Raw genomic sequence first — 12312 nt, 5'->3', positions numbered from 1 at the left:
TACAGCTATCTACATCTCCAACGACATCTCCGCACCATGTTTGTGATCAAATCTTGTGGGTTGATACCTTACCTGCAGCTGCCGACCCTTACTGGAACATCCACTGACTATGTAGTGCTGGGCAAGATGTGGGGTAAGGCTACATCTTAAATTGGCAGATGTCACAGCCTAGGGTCTGACTCTCTTAGGCAACCCTGCTAACCCCGAGATCATTCAAATTCCAGCAGGCCAGCTGTGTTTGGTTCGGCCTGGTAGCGTCAAAGGGTCGAGAGAGTGCATGTGAGTATGCTGGTCTCTGATGCAGACACCCCTGACAGCTCCAGCTTCAAAGATGCCGTAGCCACCATACGTAGGACAGGCGTGGAATACCAATACCAGCTAGTTGTCACGAGAGCCTACGAGGAGGGTGAAGAGCAATTGTTGGACGATGATGCAGAGTGTGAGCTAAATCATATACCCCTGAGGCTAGCCACTGACTTGGAGTAGCAGATGACGAGCGCGTGTTCCTTATTGATGAAGCGCTGGGCTTTCGCTTTGGCTCACTCGACGGGGATCCGACGTGCTCCTGGAAGGATATCAGCGGCGACGAAGGAGACATGTGGGAGTTTGTGACGAGCAAAGTAAGTGCTGCGGGTATGACCTGACTGACCATAGTCCGTACCTCGCGCCACAAACAGTCTGTTCGAATTGACAATACTCAACTGCGTCTACGAGAGGGTGAGCTAACGCCGTGGTCGTTGCTGATGACAGAAACATTCTAGGTCCCACGACGAAGCGTCGGACGAGGACCTTCAGCTTCTGCGAGACGGGCCAAAGCGAGAGCAAGCCATACCCGCACAGGAGCAGGAGGTTGAAGATCCTTTCAAAGACATTCCTATCCTCCACCACACCATGGCGGAGCTCTACCTATTCGACACCGACACCGACGTCTTTGTCCTGCAGGAAAAGTCAGTCTCGGTTGATTTGGCATCGAACGGAGAATATGACGGTCAGTCCAAATCTAACCGCGGCTGTCGCTGTCTGACCCGCCAGTCTGGATTGTGGTCAAGCACGAATCAACACCCTTCATCTCGATACCTGTAGACTCGGAAATGATCCCCCGGTTCGATCCAGTAAGTACTCCTAATCGCTCTCGCTGTCTCGCTGACACCTAGTCAAATTTTGCATTCATGTTCACCTTCCGCGAGCAAGAAGGCCTCCCCGGCTTGACGTGGTGTCTGAAATTCGCTTCGGCCGACTTTTCGCCCTGGAAGGAGGCGTTCACTATCTACCTCTGGGAGGGGAAGAACAGGACATCATACGGCAAGGCGAAAGCCGACGAGCAACGCTACATACAGGACGCGTACGATGATGTGGAGATGGAGGATGCCGAGGCGGAGCAAGAAGCAGAGGAGGAGGAAGCCGAAGATTCGGCAGATGCCGACAACTCTGAGGCGGAAGACGATGCCGAGGGGATGTCGGACACCTTCCATCGCGGTAGCAGGAACGAACACCTCGCTGTTGGATACAAGAACGACCTTTCATACGTCACCCGAGGCGACATGATCGGCGTCTTTGCCCCCAAGGACGACAAACTACGCTTCAGGACGACAATCGACAAGATCCAGACTACCGAAGGCAAGAGCTTTGTGCCGCAGAAGGTGAGTACGCACATGGAGTGGCGCTGATCGATAGGTCATGCTGCATAACCAGGACAGCGATATGCTCATGCTCGATCCCAACAACCGCAACGCCATCTATCGCATGGATCTCGAGTACGGCAAGGTTGTGGATGAATGGAAGGTGTCAGACACTATTGAAGTGCAGAATATCATCCCCGAGTAAGTCTGACCTTCACTGGGCGAACGCCAAGCTTACAGTTCAGTTCCAAATACGCACAAATGAATCCCCAGCAGACTCTGATTGGTCACTGTAAGTGGACACCGTCACAAAGGCTGATGTGCAGCTCATAATGGACTCTTCCGTATCGACCCGCGAGTACGAGGCAACAAATTGGTCGAAAGTCAATTCAAGCAATACGCCTCCAAGAACGACTTTTCTGCCGCTGCGACCACCGAGTCTGGCAAGTTGGCGTTGGCGAGCAACAAGGGAGATATACGGCTTTTCGACCAGATTGGCAAGAATGCAAAGGTGCGTCCCCGCGCTGTCTATCTCTGACGACAGACCGCCCTGCCCGCACTCGGTGATCCGATAGTCGGCGTCGACGTATCAGCGGATGGTCGATGGCTGGTGGCCACTTGCAAGACCTACATCTTGCTAATCGATACGCTCATTGGCGACGGACGATACAAGGGCTCTCTTGGCTTTGACCGAAGCTTCCCCGCCGACAGCAAACCCTTACCTCGGCGACTTCAGCTTAAGCCTGAACACGTTGCATATATGACTGAACCGGTGTCTTTCACGCCTGCTCGGTACGTACAAGCAGGGGCCTCGACTCACTCGCAGATTTAACACCGGTCCGGACAACAACGAAAAAACTATCGTGACATCTACTGGAAAATACGTGATAACATGTGAGTGTTGCGTCAAAGGCTACGTTGACATCAGGGAACTTCAGACGTCTAAAGCAGGGTCGCACCGACGATTATCAGATCAAGCAATACGAATCCAGAGTAGTCGCCGACAACTTCAAGTTCGGCGCCGACAAGAACATCATCGTCGCCCTCGAGCACAACGTCCTCATGGCAAGCAAGAAAGACCTGCTAAAGGTGACTTGCTCGATAACTCCACTCCCTCAGTGTCGCTAACATCTCAGCCGTCCCGGGCTTCTCTTGCTCCGCGAGCATCCCAATTATCGACACCCGCGTCCAAGATCCGAAAGTCGCATAGCGACGTTGTAAATAGCCCTTATTAGGGTCTGTGCTAACGCACATGCAGCTCGCTGCCATCAGCTTGGACCTCTACTGCCGCTGCTGATATCGATGGCACTCCCACTTCTCGGCTTCGTGAGATGCTCAGATGACAGCAGGAAAACCCTCCCTCGGAGGCTGTGTCATCCAGCGTCGACCACAGCAGCGTTCATGGAGAGCGGGAGAGGCCTACTCTGACGTCGCCCAGCGCAATACAGCCTCAGATCTTGTGCCCCTACGAAGTACAGCCCGTTTGTCTGAATTCGTCAGCAACCGATAGACGGCTGATAGCAAGGAGTCCGCTCGACTAAGCTGGCTGGTGAAGGTCACCGTACAGGTCGCCCGCCTTGTCGACGATACCGTTCCGTCTAGCTCACGTGCCATTGCCATTGGTCATTCTGACCTAGGCCGGGCTCCTGGAATGTGTCGCTCGTTCTCAAACCCTCCACTTGGCCGAATCCTCCCACTGCTTCTAGGCGATAAAGTCAGAGCCGAGCAGGATGGAGTGGTGCAGTATTTGGTGAATAGGGGGATCGGCATTGGTAATGCTAGAGGAAGATGTGCGTTCGCGGAGGAAGATGTGTGTTCGCGGCCAAAGTGGATGGCAACAACGTGTCGGCCTGCTGACTATACAAGGCGGGATGGGTCAAGGCCTTCAGCCTTACAAGACTCCGGGTTGACGTCATTGGCGACGACTCCATGTGGCTCCTCCTCGAGCGTACACGCCTACGGTGTCGCTGTTCTCACCACCGACGAACTGGTCCACATAGACCTGACTTATGAGTGCGACATCTCACTTACTGAGGTCAGTAGCTTGCAAAATCTTCTTTGCAGTCTACGCCAGTTTCCTCAGTACCTGAAGAAGCCGCTCAACAAATCGCTCAAGATACAAGGGTCCACTTAAACTCGAGCCAACTCGTGCCTCCACATGAGGTCCAGGCAACACCATGTTCATCGGGCCGCCCTTGCGCATCGACGAACAGCTTAGTCGCTCGTGGCTGTCACCCCGGCCTCGTATAAATCAAGACGGAGCGGTATGCCCATTTCGACTCCTCGATGCATGGCCCGGCCGGGTACCGCTCCGTGTAAAACTCGATTGGACCAGCATTTGGGACCGGCCTCAGCTCAGAACGTACATCTCACGGGCACACACCGTGGAGGCGGCTACGATTCGGTGCACTGCAGGGCCCGCAAAATACTTCTTCTCACCCTGATCAGACGTTGCTGATGAGTCACGGCAGCTCACAAACGCCCCCATATCAATATCGTTGACCTCATATCGCATTTCTCTGCCGGGTCTCGCTCACGCTGGATCAAGCAGTCCGATCTCGCTGGATCAGTCAGGTGGAACGGGTCGCTCTACCATTCTACGGGCTTGTAGGCTAAGTGGACGACTTAGTACAGCGTGGCCCGGGCTGCCAATTTGAACCTGCAAGCCTTCGACGCTACTGTCACCTGGCAGACTCGGCGTCAATCCGATGCGGAGCCTTACGCCACCGAGGGTGGAGACTTGACATCTGCAGACGCCATCCACCAATCCGGACAAGCCAGATATCTGGCTTCGTCTGATCGTTGAGGGTACAGTATCAATGCTTGCCAATGACTGAGAATGACTGAGACCCATTCATCGGAAATTCGAAACGGCGATGTGAGCTACTGCGTTACATATCTCTGTGCACCAATTTGGCGCTTGATATGAGCGCCCGAGTCACGAGGCATAACATTATCACGACCTGGAGGAGCCACCTTGAGTCCCAACGGAATTAGCTCGCCCTCACAACACCGTCGACAGATTCACCGAGTGCCGCCCCTGAATCATCTTCGTTTGATTCTGGACTCTTTGCCACGATCCCGGATACGTGTATACTGGTAGCCAGGCGTGCGATATCAGCAGCTTCAGCTGTGAGAGTAAGTCCCTGAAGAGGCAAGTGATGCGTTTCATTTCTACTCGTCCAGGCTAACAAAGGATCGGACGCACCTTGGCCCAGCCGTGAAGCAGGTGCTATGGGATCACGATCCGTACCCGAAGATCTGAGACCGGAATCGGCGTGATACTGGTTGTGAAGGGCGACTTTGGTATAGATTCCAGAGGACGTGGGGTTTCGGGTCTTGTATCAAACAGATACGTGCGAGAAGATAGACGGATGGGGACGAGGAGGACTCTGCGGTATCTCGAGGCTCAGAGGGTGTGCAAGGCAAGGGATATATCGGGCTAAGGCAGTGCTAGATCAGTGACTACGAAAAATGCATCCTAAGAGAAGAAGCAATACAAGAGAGTTGGTTCTTGGTCACCCTGTCTCCCAAAGTACTGAGTACCTGAGAGCGATATGGACTCGGACGGGACCGTTTGAGATCGTACAAGGGTGATCGGAATGGCGTTTGAAAGGGAATGACGGACGAGCGGTGTGCCTGACACTAGCTAGGCAGGACTGGCTTGTCCGCAAACGGGAATAGATGAGATCGACGTGTGAGCGATCTGAGAGCTTGGCGAGGAAAGATGGTGAACTGAGTCCTGACAGAGGAAGATTCCACTTCAAAGTAATCGTGACCACCAAATTATACCCCTTCAGGCTCGAGTTGTGAGCGTGGGGTCACAGTGAGTCGAGGAAGAGAAGTGAAAATTGGTGCCGAGCGAAGCATAAGGTGTCAAAAGCGGGATGGGGAACATGAGACACCACAAGAATCGATGGTGCTGGGACATAGACCCCGAGGGCTGTACATAGATTTTCCAAAATGGCAAGAGCAACGGCAGGATAGTACGCTTCAGACTGAGTGACCTTACTGTACGCCTGTGCGAATGAAGAAGCGTTGCCGCTGTTGTCCCAGATACTTTGAGCCAGACTGTCTGCCACGGAACAGATATTGTACGCTCGTCAATCATCCTCCAGAGACCTCACCCTGCCGCCTGGCCTGACAGCGGTGCTCAGCGGAATACAACAAGTCTGCACGACGACATGGTCGGCAGAGCACGAGGATAGCTCATCGCGGTCGCACCGGGGCGGATCGGATGCTATCAGTGCATCCAGTCTGCTGAGTGAGGGCATCTGTTTAAGAAGAGGTGTCGGCGGTTGCAACAGATGCAAAGACGTACAAAAGGGAAAGCTAGTAAAAATTGTAAGAAATGGCAGGATGATTCGCTTCAAGCTGGAGGCTCAGCTTGTGTATGATGAAGAAGCGATGCATTGACTTACCTGGAGGCTCAGCTTGTGTATGATGAAGAAGCGACAAGCTGATCCCCCAGGCCTACAAGACGAACTATATAGCAGAAGACAAGTGTTTACTGAAGGCAACTAACTAGGCCGAGACATAAGTAAAACTACATTAAAGTGAGTCAGGACTACAACCTACAAGGGTACAGCCCCGTACAGCAAGCCCCAACTCCATTCACCGCCTGAGACACTCCTCTCTCTCCCGCCTAGACTGACACCGGTACTCAGCGGATTCCAACAAAAATGCGGTGAAGTGTTACTGCCTGATTCTCTATGAGGTGTCGATGATATTTCAAGCGTATCAACTATGAATCAGAAGAGTCAGACTGTACACGGGATCGAGATGCTGGGCTTGTCGAGAGACAGAAGTTGCCCAAGCCGCGCTTCATCCCGTCAACAAAGGCGGATCAGCACGAGCATGACGAGAATAATGCATCACATCTTTACACGTCGTCATGGGATTGATCACACAGCGACTCACGTTCTGACATAGGACAACTCGTGAGGCGGATATCCATAGGTGGACCGAACACGATTTGGTCAAGCATAGATGTGCGAAGTCGAGCTCACTCAGACTTTGGGACGTATAGTCAGGTCGCAATAGATATCAAGATGTATGAAAGAGAGAGCTAGCAGAACTACGGTGAATTACTCTATCTGTCCCGGATATTGATCACTTCCCCTGCTGATCACTATCGACGCTCAGCTAGATCCAAAGAGATGCGGGGAAGAAGCGATGGGAAAAGCTACAAGTCTAGCTAACACGGCCAAGCTATATACTGAAACTATACAGCAGCGTCGCCCCCCTAGATCCCGCTGATTCCCGCTGATTCCCGACTTTTCATGTCATCATTATCGTAAGCTTACCAACTGTGGAACACATTCCTCATCTTGTCAAGGATCGCTCATGGGTCTCACCGGATCACCTGAGGATGGTATCCTGAGTGGATTTGCGGAGGTCAAACATGTTGCTCGTAGTCATAAGAGTGACTGCGCGTAGTACTAGGAGTCAGAAAGATAGACCTGTAATGTAACACTCCGGCTTCCTTAGATGCCTCCCAGAACATCGTGTTGTAAGAAGGGGCAGTATGGTCCGCTTCAAGCTGGGTCATCTGGAGGCTCAGCACTGTGTATGTTGAAGAAGCGATGCATTCGCTTACCTGGAGGCTCAGCTTTGTATGATGAAGAAGCGCCCAGGTCTACAAGCCAGACTAGTCTATAGAGCAGAAGATAGGTGTTCACTCAAGAGCACTAAATATGCTGAGACAACATTGAAATTGATATACAAGTGGTCCGAGTTTACAACATACAGGGATACAGCCCCATGCAGCAAGCCTTGTGTCATTCACGGCGTGAGACTGTCAGTATATAGATCGGCGATCATCGCAGTGAGGCTCTCGTCACTAGGTAGATCTCTGTCTTCAACTCTTCTCTATAGTCAAATACCATATACCTACCCAGAGACACCAGATATCGACAGAGACACTACTCACTCTCCCGCCTAGACTAATACGATACCCAGCGGGATCACGAAACGTAGCCTGTCGATGTCGGAACTGATGGAGTGTCCTGGAGTCGTCCGATGACATCGTCTACGTATCTCGCCGGTGCATCGGGGAGCCGGCGGAAACTAGACCTGAAGGCATGATGCCAGGAGGGGAACAACAGGCAAGAGCGAGAGTAGCGGAATGTAGCGGAACGATGCTCGTGTACACTTCCAGATTATGGCTTAGCTGTGTGGATCTCGCCAGTCACTACTTCCCCTTGGATCTCTCTCAGCTGAGCGTCGATAGCAATCTGCAAAGGGTGATCGCCGTACGGAAGTCGAATGGCATGATCGAGCCATCATGCCTTCATGCGACACATGCTGGAGATGGCATGACAGTTTGCGTATACTCATCTGCTCATCTCGCTGACCAGCGGTCGATAGTGTCGACGTATAGTTTGTCAACGTATAGTCAGGTCGCATTAGATGTAAAGATGTACAAAAGAGAAATCTCCATAGCAGAACTACGGTGAACTTGAACTCTATTTGCTGGTTCTCTATGACGTGTCACTATAATCGTAAGCGTATCAACTATGAAACACGTTCCTCATTCCGTCAGCTCCCCACGCTTCGATAATCTCTCTCGCTTCTCACTCTACTCGCGCTCTGCTCCTCTACTTCCCTCTCGGCAACACTCCTATCTCCCTCCTCTACCTGACCACCGTCTCACTCGGCAGTGTACAGTGTGTATGTCGGCGAGGGTGTCTGCCGTTGGCACGTAGTCGAGACGGACCGTGTCGTCTTCTCCCGAATGTAGTGGTGACGGTGGTCGATGTGCTTGGTCCGCTCGTGGTGAACCGGGTTCTTGGATAAAGAGATGCACCCCTCTCTGGTTGTCGTTTTTGTTGTACACCGGTGTTCAGTCCGAGATGGGCAAGTTGACATCGTTCAGCATCAGCCGAAGCCGGACTGCCGTCCGAGCCGCCTCCGTTGACGCCATGTACTCCGCCTCCGTGGTCGACAGAGCGACCGTTGTTTACAAGTACGTCTTCCACGATATGACTCCTCCCCATACCTTCCACAGATTCCCCGTCGTGGATCTGCGGGTGTCCTTGTCTCCTCCCCAGTCCGCATCTGCGTACTTTTGGATGATGCGCTTCCGGCAATCTCCGTTGAAGGTAAGACAGAGGTCGGATGTACCCTGAATGTACCGCAGAAGGAGCTGGGCGGCTGCTTAGTGGGACTCGTTTGACTTGCCGATGTGCCGTGAGAGGACCGACGCCGGTTGTGCGAGGTCTGGACGCGAGATGGTACAGGCGTAAAGGGTAGAGCCGACGATTTGGGGAGGAGGGTGGTGACGCGCTTTGGCAAAATCTCCGTCCGTGTCTTTGACAGGGTGGATGCCCGCTGGCGCAGTCGTCATGACCAGTCTACAGTCAGCCATATTGCAGTCAGCAACACCCGAAGCGATCAAGCAGACTTTCGACGTAGAGCTCTGGCGAGATAGATGTATGTCGGAATTGACGGAGTGTCGGGATTCGTCGGATAACTTTGTCTGGGTGTATAATGGCGAAGTTGGCGGAATACGGCGTGATGGCTGGATACCAAGAAATACCAAGAGGGAAGAGTCGTGATTGAGCGGGAAACTCGGGATCTAGCGTCTGAGCATATATGTAGCTTGGCCGTGTTAGCTAGACTTGTAGCTTTTCCCATTCCTTCTTTCCCACATCTCTTTGGATCTAGCTGAGCGTCGATAGCAGGGGAAGTGATCAAGATCCGGAAATGTATAGCTTCCGACTCGCTCGGTCCCAATGGACTTTATTTACGACCGGGAAAGGAGCCGACCGGTATGTCGGAATTGACGGAGTGTCGGGATTCGTCGGATAACTTCGTCTTGGCGTATCTTGGCGGAGCTGGCGGAAGATGGCGTGAAGGCTGGATGCCAAGGATGAAAAGTCGAGAAAGAGCGGGAAGTAGCGGGATCTAGCGGGACGACACTATTGTACACCTTCAGTATATAGCTTGGCCGTGTTAGCTAGACTTGTAGCTTTTCCCATCACTTCTTTCCCACATTTCTTTGGATCTAGCTGAGCGTCAATAGGTGAGTAGACCAGTAGTTAGCCATATATGATCACTTCTTTCCCACATCTCTTTGGATCTAGCTGAGCGTCAATAGCAATCAGCAGGGGAAGTGATCAATATACGGAACGGTATCGGTGCACTCGGACTTGGCGCTGTCATCCTGGAATCTAACTCACTACACCAAAAGACGATTACCTACTGTCGTGGCGCAGACCTGTAGTGGCCATGCATCACACCCCATTTCGCATCTCAGTACTCTCATAAGCGTCCGATAGGGCTCCGTGCATTTTCCGACAGCCGAACAGTCGGGCCGTCCGCACATTCCGACACCTGCTCCTGTCAGTATACAGAGCAGCGTTCACAGAAGAAGGCCCTAGTCTTTAGGTAGATTACCGTCCATATCTCCTCTTGTTGGAATCTCACCAACTACATAAAACGACAATCGTCTCTTGATGTGTCGCAGACCCATATATCAGCACAATCTGTGGAGAGCCCACTCCTCTAGCGTCACGTCGGACCAGAGGAGGCGGAAGTGACTCCTATAGCAGGGAGACCGCTCACTCGATAGCGGACAGACGGACGGCGGAGCGGGCACCAGTCCGATAGCGGAAAGGCGGAGACGGACCGATATAGGAGAGGAGAAGAGATAGAGCTGAGGAGACAGCTCTTGAAATACAGTATGTAAGGAGCCCAGATTCTTTTCCCCACGGCTCTCAACATCATCCGTCTTTACAGCCAAAGACCTAGAGAGCCATTAGCTTCCCGCTTGCACACTTGACCCTTCCAAGCGACCTCTCGCTTGACAGTCCAAATCCCTGTCTCTATATCATAGGTCTTGCTAGGGATAGCTCCCTGTCAAGACCCGTATATCAACAATTTCAGATGACTCGGTCTGCTTAAGCCTCTCCAGGAAGGTTTCGACATCTGATACATGATCCGCCTGGCTCGACAACTTAGGGAAACAGCTTGAGCCTCTACCCTTGCGCAGCTTAACTCCCAGGCAAGTAAGTCCCGGCAAAGTTTTCTTGTCATGCGCAGCTGGACCCCCAGGACATCAAGCTCGTTGCGATACACTCATTATACCTGAGTGACTCCTCGTATTTCAGCTGCACTTTCACGCTGTCGCCGTGAAAGACTCGCATAATCAGACTGGTTGGCCCTGATTTGGTCGTTTCCGGTGCCTTCAACGTCCAGCGCTTTGGCGAGTTATCATAACGAGACGCGACTTCATAGATTGGGTCTACATGACCATTTTCTGCTAGCGGCATGTGCTGCGACTTAATCCACTTACATCTAGAACGGGGGACGTTCGAGATAATTTTTTTGGTATGTCATAGGTGTCAAGCATGCCATAGATGTGTTGGAATCCGCTGAGTACCGGCGTCAGTCTAGGCGGGAAAGTGAAGAGTGTCTCAGGCGGTGAATGGAGTCGGGGCCTGCTGTACGGGGCTGTCTCTTTGTATATTGTAGTTTTGACTCACTTACATTAGTTTTACTTACGTCTCGGCCTAGCTAGTTCTCTCTAGTAAACGCTCGTCGTTTCCTGTACAGTCTGTCTTGTAGGCCTGGGGGATCAGCTTGTCGCTTCTTCATCATACACAAGCTGAGCTCCTTAGATCACACAGCTTGAAGCGAACCATCCTGCCACTTCGTATATCCTGATCACTCACTTCTGACTCGAAGCGATCACTCAGCAGTACGACATAGCCACTGTATTGGAGTCTTACCCACTACACCAAAACATAATCTCCCCAGACCCGTGTATCAACGCACTGAGCTATCGCAAATCCTTCCTCGACTTTCACCGTGCAAGGTCCTAGGTGTTTGTTTGAACTAGTTGCCCATGATGACGCGAGGAGTTTCCAGAACCCGATTACGACAGATGCATACCCCTCCATCGAAGCCCACGCAGGTGGCAAGCATGTAATGGAGTCTACGCCTGGCCTTGACATCGTGCGCGGCCAGGCGGGATGAAGATATGGGTGTAAAAGTGTGCGGAAAACACTAGGGTAATCGGCACTGCTACTTACCGTTGAGCGCAGACGACTGCTCCATGTGACTGTCAGTACCAAGACTAGATGGGCACCGATCTATGCATCAATCGAATCAATATGTGTATCGGTCTGTGCGTGTAAGGGGATTCTCGTAAGGGAATTTTCGGATATGGAGATCGAACTGGCTCGAAGATCCTTGAGTAACAGACAAATGGATTCTCACGTGTATCCTTGGGAACCCTGATCCTCGTTCACAGCTGGCATGGCTGAGACTTGCTCCGCTGCCGCCGCCGCCAAGCGGAATCTCGGGGTCGAACCGTATCCTGGTGTGGCTCATACTCTGCATAACAGCAGAAAATCATCATGTACTCAATGGCTCAGCGGATTGTCGATGTACGGGTCTGCGCCACCTCAAAGGGCGATTGTGTTCTGATGTAGTGGATCAGATTCCAACAAGAATTGGCCGCTCGCCGTACCTGACAATCGCCGTAGTAGTCTACAGGTCAGCTGCGTTGCACTCGAGAAGTGTCACGGGGGGCGGGAGTGGGACGTGCCAGAGCTAGTCTAATGCATGGGATAAGCGACTATATTGAGAAAGCGGAACCAAGAAGAGAGGGGAGACTAGCTACGACTAGTATGAAAGATGCACGAGGCAGGCCGCGGAAGCTGATCTACTCCATGTCGATATCTGG

The 12312-nt window shown here is 52.3% G+C and overlaps 1 protein-coding gene across 1 annotated transcript; it reads left to right on the top strand.

Moving 5' to 3' along the window:
* Nucleotides 1-36: 36 nt before the first annotated feature.
* Nucleotides 37-2854, top strand: MKK02DRAFT_43347 (putative vacuolar import and degradation protein; the record flags this gene model as incomplete). Its single annotated transcript, XM_053092379.1, has 16 exons — nt 37-55; nt 116-133; nt 189-279; nt 324-439; nt 487-620; nt 655-717; nt 751-988; nt 1033-1112; nt 1155-1640; nt 1675-1820; nt 1865-1911; nt 1946-2130; nt 2164-2411; nt 2446-2513; nt 2548-2708; nt 2756-2854. 16 exons carry the CDS (start codon nt 37-39, stop codon nt 2852-2854), a joined length of 2199 nt encoding a protein of 732 aa, XP_052947201.1.
* Nucleotides 2855-12312: the final 9458 nt, after the last annotated feature.

Source organism: Dioszegia hungarica (genome assembly GCF_025882075.1).
Source record: "Dioszegia hungarica strain PDD-24b-2 chromosome Unknown MKK02contig_7, whole genome shotgun sequence".
Taxonomy (NCBI): domain Eukaryota; kingdom Fungi; phylum Basidiomycota; class Tremellomycetes; order Tremellales; family Bulleribasidiaceae; genus Dioszegia; species Dioszegia hungarica.
Note: the sequence above shows the minus strand (reverse complement) of the source record. Positions and strands in the feature narration are given on the sequence as shown.